At 55.2% G+C, this 10,596-nt stretch overlaps 1 protein-coding gene across 3 annotated transcripts in view; it reads left to right on the forward strand.

The window, feature by feature from the left end:
* GRHL3 (grainyhead like transcription factor 3) overlaps positions 1–9,649 on the forward strand; it is a 45,870-nt gene extending 36,221 nt beyond the window's left edge. For all 3 annotated transcript variants that reach the window (XM_045482180.1, XM_045482177.1, XM_045482178.1), the window contains 4 exons: positions 889–977; positions 1,873–1,958; positions 4,363–4,427; positions 8,706–9,649. In XM_045482180.1, the coding sequence (XP_045338136.1) occupies positions 889–977; positions 1,873–1,958; positions 4,363–4,427; positions 8,706–8,820 (355 nt within the window). In that variant the 3' untranslated portion in view covers positions 8,821–9,649. The remainder of the gene's footprint in view (positions 1–888; positions 978–1,872; positions 1,959–4,362; positions 4,428–8,705) is intronic.
* The last annotated feature ends 947 nt before the right edge of the window (positions 9,650–10,596 follow it).

Here is a 10,596-nt window from a genome sequence, read left to right on the forward strand (position 1 = left end):
AAAAGGCCTCTGCGATGGTAGCACAGATTTGGAGAGTTAGGAGGGGCCACAGTGCTGGAGGACCAACTGAGGGGTCCACACACACCCCCTCCCTGACTCGAGGAGGGAGGGAGGCGCCCCAAAGGGCCCCATCCTCCCCTGTGTCAGCCTAGAGATCTGTCTGAGGGAAAAAATGGAAAAATGGCCTCGTGGGCTTGAGGCAGGGATGGGGGGCCATGTGAGAGGAAAAGCACACATAAGAAAGCACCTTAGTGTGGATATCAGTCTCTTCCCCCATAGACAAGGGGTACTTTTCCTCTGGTGCTTTCACACCGAACCACAGTGCCAGCCAGCCAGGCGAGCAGGGGTTATTGCCCGGCTTTATGGGTGAGGAAATGGAGACTCGGAGAAGTGAAGTGACGTGGCCAGGCTCACACAGCTCTTAAGCAGCAGAGGTGGGCTGGAACCTAAGCCTGTCTTCCTCCAAATCCCACAACGCTTCCCCCTCTCCCCGCCTCACATCCGAGTGGATTCTCCCGAAAAAGAACAACACGCTGATGATGAAACGAGAGTCCATATTTACTGAGACCCAACTGTGTGTCACACGCTGTTCTGAAAGCAGTTTGTGTGACGTCCTTCAGCCTCACAACTTTATGAAGTATTCTTGTCCTTACCTAATTGCCACCCCATTTGATAGAAGGGGACACTGAGGGACTAAGAGACTCATCCCGAGTCACCCAGCTAGTGAGTGGGATTCGAACCCAGGCAGTCCCACCTCCAGAACCTGCTGCTTTCGCTGCCGTCCTCCTGCGCTGTGCCTGCCCTCATGGGGTTTTCTGCACATCTGGGGCCCCTTCCAACTCTGGGATCCCCCGGATTCCTCACGAGCCCCTCCCTGTCACCCCCCAGGCTGCCTCTGAAGCGTTCCTGCTCACCTTTCGCTGAGGAGTTTGAGTCTCTGCCCTCCAAAAAGGCCAAGGAAGACGATCTTCAGAGAGGTACCCTCACTCCCGGCCCATCTGTTCTCTGAGCCCACCGCGTGGCCCCCAGGGGCCCCATGGGGCCTTCCCCCAAAGCCTCGAACGCCAATCCTGGCCCGGCAGCCGGGGCGGCACCCACCCAGCAGAGAGGGCGCAAGGAGCTCTTTGGAGCTGGATTTGGGCCACGACTTGAGGGTGGAGTGGGGATAAGGGTGACACGCAGGGAGCTTGGAGAGTTGACCGTGGAGCCGGAGGTCTTCTGCCTCCGCTGGCCTCGTGGGCATGTCCCTTGTTAGGCATCCCACAGCAGCTGGGCCAAGGCAACAGGTCCATTATGTTGGGCAACCCCCCCCCCTTCTCTTCTGGGGTGGGAACAGCATTGGGTTTCCATACCTGGCTTTCTGGCTCTGACAGCCTAAATCTGTAACTTCCTGGGAGAGGGGGATGTGCCCAAACCTCAGGGGGCTATAGCTGATCATCAGGAAGAAACCAGCCAGCAGCCAAGATCAAAAGCTCCTGGCAACCTTGCATGGAGCCTCATACTGCACTTGGTGTTTAAAGTGTCATGTCATTAATTCCCCAACACCCCTGTGAAAGAGGGGGTGGAGCCACCTCCATTTCCCATTTGGATAAAGTGAGGCTCAGTGATGTAACAATATCTTCTTCAAGGTCACCTGGCTGGCAGGTGATAGAGCAGGGATTCCAACCTGCCCAGATTAGCACAGTCTGAGGGGGGCCTGCAGAGCCCGTGGGATTTCCCATCTGGGTACAGACCCTCAGCGAGGATTTGCCTTTCCTGCAGAATTCAATCGAATGCCCAAAACGATACTTTTGAAGATTCCCCCATCCCATGAGGTATTCCCCGGCTCATTGACCCTCCCCTCACCACTAAAGCCACCCCTTTGCCTCTCAGTTCTGTTGTATGTGCGGAGGGAGACCGAGGAGGTGTTTGACGCCCTCATGTTGAAGACGCCAGACCTGAAGGGGCTGAGGAATGCGGTAAGAGGCCCTGTGACCCCGCCCAGCCTTGGCCGGACCCCACTCTGAGCTCCTGTCCCCACTCTTCACTACACAGTTCTGATTTCCCACAGGAAGCTTCTGAGAAGGAATATGCTGGAACCTTGGCTTTCTGATGGTCCACCTGTCCCACCCCACTTCAGGGGGGCCTGCGGGCCTGGCTGGTGGGGGAGTGCCTCTGTGATGTTATCTCGAAGCCAGAACCCTGGCCCCACCCTGGGAGGCACACACACCATAAATCCTCCCTAATCTGATGGCTGCTGTCTGACAGGCCAGAGCTTTTTGTTGGCTTTGCAAACCTGTTTCTGTTTTAATGGGAATGAAACCCAAAAAGGCCAGGCCCCAGAGACTCTCTTTTTTCTTTTCCAGGGGGCCTCATTCCTTTCGCCTGTGGTTGGCTGGGGGGCACTGGCGGGGGCAGCCAAAGGTGGTGTCTGGGCAAGGAGACCTTCCCCAACCCCCCAGATTGCCAGAGCGGGCAAAAGAGCTTTGAACAAAACCCACAGCAGCTTTGTGCCTCAGCTTAAAACCGAGCAAACACAAGCCTCCACCAGGGCCGGCTGTGCTTAAAGGTCCAACCACAGAGCAAAGCCAGACAGGTCCAAGATGCCAGGCGGGGGGCGGTGGGGGTGGGGGAATGAATCTAATAATAGCACCAGCTTCCTTTTACTGAAGACCCACTATGTGCCAGGCATCGTGTCAAGCAAGCTGCGTTTGCTAGCTCACCATATTCTCTTAACCCTGAAAAGTGGGTACTATCATTATCTCTTCATTTCCCACAAGGAAACGGCCTTCCAGTGGTCGGGCAACTTGCCGAAGTGACAGAGCTACCATCCAGCCCAAGCTCTCTCCACTCGGCTATCCCCTCCTGGTCACTTCACATACCGTCCACCCTGCTTGGTCGGCACCAGCCCCAGAAGTTGGGCTCACAAAAGGCCACTTGAATATTGACTCAGAATCTTTGGGCCGGACAGTACCTAAAAGGGTCCCCATCTGGTATTTGAGCTCTCTCCCCAGGCGGGTACCCGCTCTTGACTCGTGTCCTTCCAGGAATGGGGAGCTCACCGCCACACGGGGCAGCCTACGCCGTCTTTGTACAATTTATGGTTAGAAAATACCTAAGTCCTTTCGAGTGAATGGAGATCTTCCTCCTGGAAGCTTCTAGCCATAAAGCCATTAAAACAAATAGCCTAAGAACTTTTCTGGACTGGAAGGATCTCCAACAGGGCGGAGAATAACTGAGGAGCCAAACCTGACCCTCTTCCTAAAAGGCCCAGAGAGAACGTCAGTCTGAAGCCCTTGGTCTGAGGCTCGCCGCAGCCAGTAATGCCAGACTGCAGAGTAACCTCTGCCTGAGCCTCTCACCAGGGCACAGGCCCCGCGCTGGGCCCTTCATGTAATCTTCTCGGTCCCTGCGCAGGACCACGCTGTGCGTTTACCCCGTTATTGTGCCCGTTTTGCAAACAAGGAAGCCGAGGCTGGTGACCGGCTCAGAGTCTGCCCTCCGGGTGGTGGAGCTGGGACCAGACCAGACCCATCTGCCCCGGAGGAAACTTCCGGTGGTCTGAGAGAAGCGGGCTGGCTCTCACGGCCACACTCACGGGCCTCGGAGCTGCAGGTTCTTCGTCTGCAGAAGGAGCACCCGTGATTTGGGTCGTGACGGTTGGGATGGGGCAGGAGACCAGGGATCAGGCTGGGCCTTGGTTGAGCCCAGCATCCTCCCCCATCCAATGGGGTTAGTAATTCCTGCCTAGAAGGGGGCAGTATTTCGATAATCCCCCTCGCGACAGGGTGGGAGCGTCCCCACCACTCCCCTTCTAAAAGGACAACAGTGAGCATTTATGGAGGCCTTCCACCGCCAGGAACCGACCCAGGTGTTTTACACGGGCCAGATTGGTCACGTGAGCACCCCTGTGAGGTAGGCGCTTCGACCGGCTTCCCCAGCTAGTTTGCCCAAAGTCGGCAGCTGGTGAGTGGAACCCGCTGGAACAGTGTGGTTCTGACGACAGGCGAAGGTTGGGGACCTGGTGGCTGCTCTTTGGGGTATTTTATAGCCACTAAACATGCAGTTTTTCAGGAGCTTGTTGTGATGCGGGAAGGCTTATAACATACAGTGTTAACTGAAAACAGTTCTATAAAGCTGTCTGTGTGGAACATAAAAGATCTGTACACATGGCCAAAAGATGGGAAAGGGCACACCCAGATGTCAGTAGCGTTTATCTCTGAGAAACAGGATTAGGGACTATTGAAATTGTCCTCTCTGGATTTTTCCACAGTATGGATGTATGTTACATTCATAATCAGGAAATAAAAAGTCCTAGTATAAAAGGCTGGAATGGATCCAGTCTGGGCAGCAGACAACACATCCCCTACTGTTTTCTTCCAGATCTCTGAGAAGTATGGGTTCCCTGAAGAGAACATTTACAAAGTCTACAAGAAATGTAAGCGGGGGTAAGTGCTCATAACAGCTCTCCCTCCCCCTTCCCCCTGTGCTGCCCCTTTCCCTCTATTTCATTTTTTTTTATTCTAATTTTTAATATTTATTTATTTTTGAGAGAGAGAATTCACGTGAGCAGGGGAGGGGCAGACAGAAAGTGGGGAGAGAATCCCAAGCAGGCTCTGCACTATGAGTGCAGACCCTGACTCAAGGCTCAAACCCACGAACTGTGAAATCATGACCTGAGCCGAAACCAAGAGTCAGATGCTCAACCGACTGAGCCACCCAGGCGCCCCTGCCCCTTTCCCCCTAAAAGTGTTGGCTCTGGGAGCTCCCAGCAGGTGCGCTCTGCCTGGCCCATGCCAAGCAGCATTTGTACTTGGCTTCGTGGAAAGGATGAGGGGTGTGGGGTTGGGTGGAAAGCCCCCAGTCAGGCAAGGCCACCTGCAGAGACCGGACATTGAACACCACCAGGAAGGAAAGGAGTGGCAGACTGACGGAAGGGTCTTTGTAGAGACCACAGGTGGAGGGGCAGCGCAGGTTCAAAGATCAGAAGACCCAGGTCCAAGTTCCGAGGCCGCTGGATAGCCAAGTCATTTGATTATAACGATGATGATAGTGACCACCATTCGCTCGACTATGTGCCAGATACTGGGCTACGAGTAGCTCACTTAACTCTCACAGCCACACTATGAAGTAGACACCCATTACCCATGCTTCACAGATGGGGAAATTGAGGCTCGGAGGTGATAAGGAATATCCAGGAGCAGGAGCAGCAGAGTAACGGCGTGGAGGCAGAAGGGCCCAGCAATGTGGCCACAGGCCGAGTCAGGGGGCCCCAGAAGGGCAAAGCTGCTGACGAGTCCGGAAAGGGGGTAGTGATTGATGTGGTTTTGAGGGAGCCCCCCGGGGATGCTCCCCAGGCCTCCTGCTCAGGTCTGGATGAGGCAGCAGAGAATAAAGCTTTACCTTGCAGAGGGTCCAGCGGTGCGGGACCTTCCATATGTTCCTGGGGATTAGTGCTAAACACCACAGCACCCTTTGCTATCTGCCCAGGAGATCCCTTGGCAAGGGGAGACGGAGGGCCATGTGGTGACTGCCTTCCCAGGTTTGGGTCCCGTGGTCAGAGCCAGTGAGCTGGACCTTCACAGCCCTTGTGAACTGAGTCCCTGCACCTGCCCAGCCTGGGGCCTCGGGTTAGCGAGGAATTGTCAGCACCATTCCCTGCCCAGAGGACCCACTCCCAGCCCTCTGCCCACAGGTCAGACCCCATCCTCTTGCTCTAGATGGTGTAGCTCCAGCTACACTTACTAGCGGCCCCCGGAAGGTGCTTGGGCATCGCCCCGTGGCTACTGACTACGGGCTTTCCTTTTTAGAAGGCTTTGCAAAGCCAGGCAGGTTTTGTTCCCAGGCAGAGGCCCCGTCCAGTCAGGCCCGGGGGTTGGCCTCTAGCCCTCCCTCCTCTTTGGTTCCCAGCAGCCTCCCCCAGAAGGGCAGGGGATGGGGGGGGGGGTGTGCGGTCCTGCAGCCCCTGGAGAAGGATCCGCTGAGTTTTGGTTGTATGAGCGCCTAGGGTTTTTTGTGGGCTTTTTTCTTCCAAGTTTCGGTTTCAGATTGGGGCTCACATGTTCTCTGGGACGGAATCCACCTCATAGCAGAGGGCAGGCCCTGCTTTGCCCAGACAAGCCCAGCCCTACTTCCCCTTGGTGCCAGTGCCCACGCCCCCCAGCTGCAGCGGCACCTGGGCCACCAGCCTCCCTGACGGATGCCACTGCAGGCTGCGCTGAGGGGCTAGGAAACGTGTCGGTGTGATTTGGGGGTGGGGGTACACACGCAAGGATGCCCCAGCCCCCTTGCGTGGATGTAGATGATAGCGTCCACGTGTGGAGCACGTCCCATGTGCCAGGTGCTGGGCTAAATGAGTCCCAGGCATAGTTCAGTGTGATTATCTGTAATTCTACAGATGAGGAAACTGAGGTTCAGAGTAGTTAGTAACCAGCAGAAGGAATCCCGGCCTGTCTCCAGCCTCTGCATGCACCCATTTTTTACCTCGCCTCCTGCTTGTTCCTCTAACTGCTAAGTGATGTGCAAACAAAGACTGTGGCCAGGTCTTGTATTTGCCTAACCCCATAGCCCAGGGCATCACTCAGCAGCCCTTCAGAAGCACCCTACACCCCCCACGCTCGCAATCATGAAAACTTCAGATCTAGCATCCTCCGAGATGCTTAAATGAGAAGAGTCCACAAAAACGCTTTGGGGAGAGGAGATGCCGGGCCCCTTTTCCACTGCCCTCAGCGTCAGACTCCCCTCCTCTGAGGAAGAGAGAAAATTCTAATCGATGGCCTAGTTTATTTGCACAGAACTCTCCTGAGAGTCCCCTGGACAAAGGTAGATACAATCAGCTTTACAAGCACCACTGAGTGATTGAAAGATTAACAAATACATTGTTTTCCCGGCAGCTGGCCAAGCGTTTCAGGGGAACCAGGACAGAAGACAGCTAGTAGCTGGCAAGTGACAAGAGGCCCACATTCTGGGACAGTGGTTCCCTACAAGCCCTGCCTCTAGGGCCCGGTTGTCACTGACCTCTGAAGGGAAGGGGTCTGAGGGCTTGTCTGGGATCCCTTGTGTGTAGGTGTGCACTCGGGGCCCGCGGGGAGCCCGGCAGGGGAGTGGGAGGGAGGCAGCCTTCAAGTTCATGCACGTAAGGCACACAGGGCCTGGCATCTAGAAGCCCCCAGTAAATACCACTATCGGAATCACACACCCGGCTGCCAGCAAAGCGCTCACCCCTCTGGCCCAGGCCCGGCCTCCTCCGGTCTGTTCCCAGCCTGCAGCCCCCGGACGAGGATCCCTCTGTGAAAGGAAGGAACGGCTGACAGGACCTAAGGAAGGGGGGCGCCGTAATGAGACACTGACAGTCAGCACCCCGCCCTGGGCAGCCTGCGCCCAGACCTCCTTGCTGGAAGCAGCAGCGTCTGCAGAGACGGCCCGACACAGGCCATAGGCTTAGGCTCGCTGCTTCTGTAAGGTCTGCATCCTCCAGACCCGGGGACGATGGGGACAAGGCTACCGCCTCCCTGGAGCTTCCCCTGGAAAGCCAACAGCTACTTGCCGGAAGCAGGGAGCAGTAACGTGAGATCCTCAGCCCCCCGACTCCCGCCCCACTTGAAATAACCTTGCGGCCATCTAAACTCTTTCCCAGCCCTGGATTTTGCCTGCCTTATATATGCCACTTCCTAACTTACATTCATAGGGTTTTTGTTTTTCTTTCTAAAAAACTGGCACAGCAGAAAGAAACCGAAGTGTGGCTTCAAGTCCAGTTCTGCCATCTATTAACTGTGTGACCGCTGTGCTTCTTTGAGCCTCAGCTTCCCCATCTACCCACTGGAGTAATAGGGTTACAAAGAGTCATTTTCTCAGGCCCTACTAGATTCTGAATTCCTGGAGGGCAGGCTCGAGGATCTCTGTGTGGCCCCTGTTCTTGCTGGGCGCAGGCCCTGCACATGGAACGGCCTTGGCAAACGCTAGCGGGGTGGATGGATGAGTGGCCGCAGACACTCAACTCCATTACAAAGGGAAGCTGGTGTGGTCAGGTCAGGTCACATCTTGCTGGGCTCTTCATCGGGGAGGCAGCAGCCAGAGGGGTGTCCTTTGGCTAACACCGTGGCCTTGACCCTCTGCGGAGGCCCACGGCGTGGAGGCTTGGTCCCGCTCAGGTTGGCCCAGGTCCCTGCCTGGAGGATGTGGGGAGAGAGGACCGAGCCCCTCAAGTCTCTTGTACCATCTGTGAGATTGCAGCTTCGTGGGGGTGGAACTGAGAGGGCACTCGTGTGGCACCTGCCTCTGGCTCAGGCGGGCACATCTGAGTGACACGATGCAGCCTCCCATTGAACCCAAACCACACTGGTCCACCCACCACACCTCTTGTGCTTGAACTCTCGCTTTGTGCCGAGTCCTCGGTCCGGCCTGGTGACCAAGGAACACCGCATATTCCACACATCTCACATCAGCCGCTCGAAGTGTCCACACTCGTGTGTATTAGGAGAGGTGGTCTGGCGCAGCGGTGGCCGTGGTTGGAGGTGTGGCTCGGCCACTTGGGGATCGTGGCCTCCGCCGTAACGGGGGACAGCGAATACCCGTCTCTGTTGTTCTGACGGTCAGAGGGAAAGTGCAGGAGGTGCCCGAAATGTTGGCACCCAAGAGGTGGTAACCGTTACTGTCATCCTTGTCACCCAGCAGCCCTGAAACAAGGGGCCTGCCACATTCTAGACACATCTCCTCTTCTCTTCCAGAATCTTGGTCAACATGGACAACAACATCATCCAGCACTACAGCAACCACGTCGCCTTCCTGCTGGACATGGGGGAGCTTGATGGCAAGATTCAGATCATCCTGAAGGAGCTATGAGGCCCAAGCATCCACACCCTCAGACCCCGTGGGGTGGCTCCAGGCAAGGAGCCCCCTGGGGAGTGGCCCATGCCGCACACAACCTCTCCTCATGCCCCAGTGCTGTTACTTGAATGCCCTCCCTGAGAAAAACACATCACAGACCTACAGATGTCAAGGTCAGTGAAGGGACCCAGGAGGTATCCTGACCTGAACCCCGTCTCATGCTTGAATCTACCCTGGACTTCCTGCCAGCCCCCGCCCAGCCAGAAAGAGTGTCGTCCTGCTTAACGTTCCCATAGCCTGTCTCCTTCTCTGAAGACCCTCCTTTCAGTCCATCGCCTGGTTGGCCGTTCAGATGGTGCCAGTGGACCCTCTTTCCCAAAGCTGACTCGACTCCTGTCCGGCCTGCATTCTTGATTCTTCCAACAACTTCAGACTGAGGATCCCTTACCCTTTGGTCAATTAACTTGAAAACTCTTTTGATTTTCAATGCAAACAACTTTTAACTGTTACCATGGTGGAAACACTCTTTCTCCCGGATTTCCTTGATACAAGTTGTAAATAATAGAGCTGATTCATTGGAGTGGCTGCTGTATAAAATAACTTCCATGCCTGTTCACTGATGTACACATTTCTTATTTACAATTTTCATTTATGTTATATATATATATAAGTATATATTGTATATATATGCAACATTTTATATTTTTCATGGATGCATTTTTATCATTTCAAAAAATGTGTATTTCACATTCTTGGACTATTTTTTTTAGCTGTTATTCAATTATGCATTTTGTATACTCACGTGGTATTTAGTAATAAAATTCTACCTATGTATTACTTCAAACGCTACACTTGTTCCTTCTGTGGAAGTCTTCCCGGAAGAGAGGGCGAAAGCAGATTGGGCCCGCCTCCTCCTCTGTCCTGAGGGTGGTTTACCTGGGCTCGAAGGCTGGTGGCGAGGGCTGGGCACCGGCGAAGCAGAGGTGCCCCCGGGAAGGGAGTGGGATCCTGAGGTCGAGATCTGTGTCTCACGCCGCCCCACAGGTTGAAGGTCAAGACCGTAGGACCACTGACTGGAGATGAAGAAGTCCCGGGAAGGACCTCACCCCGGGCACCAGCGGGCGGAGCCCCAGGCTGGGAGCCACGTGACCGGAGTTCTCTGCCAGCTCCGCCCCCAAGCTCTGGGCCTCGCCATTCTCCCCGCAGCTGACTCAGCAGCTCACAAAAGCTGGTGCTCCCGTCTCTTCCCAGCTTCGCGGTCAGTGACATCATGCTGGGACGTTGCCCGGGGAGCATTTACACCACAGACATTGACGATGGCTACAAATCAAGGCCTTTATTCCCTCTAGGGAACGGACGACAAACGTGCCCTTCCTTCCTCCTTCGCCCGCTTCCTAGCGCACGACCACCTCTGGGCCTCAGTTTCTTTGGCTCTGAAATGAGGGGCGTGGGTCTACGCCTCCGGTCATCTGTAACTATCATCTTTAGAGCCCCAGAGCTCACCGCTGGGTCTCAGAGGCCACCTCGAGGTGGGGGAGGGGAGAGCGGCAGCTTCTGAGGACCCTCCAGACTTCAGACCCGCTTTTCCCCTTTTACACGTAAGGGTTTCCCATAAACTTCCGTCTGAACAAAACTTTTTGAAAGGTTTGTAAACCGCAGATGCCTCCAACCCTCAGCTCTGACAGCCAGAGCCTGTGGTCCTAATTCCCACGGCCCTGCCTGGAGTCCGCACCGGGACTAGGGTCCCGCCGGTGAGCCAAAGAGCTCAGTAATCAAGAGAAATCAACACAG

Source organism: Leopardus geoffroyi, chromosome C1 (assembly GCF_018350155.1).
Source record: "Leopardus geoffroyi isolate Oge1 chromosome C1, O.geoffroyi_Oge1_pat1.0, whole genome shotgun sequence".
Classification (NCBI taxonomy): domain Eukaryota; kingdom Metazoa; phylum Chordata; class Mammalia; order Carnivora; family Felidae; genus Leopardus; species Leopardus geoffroyi.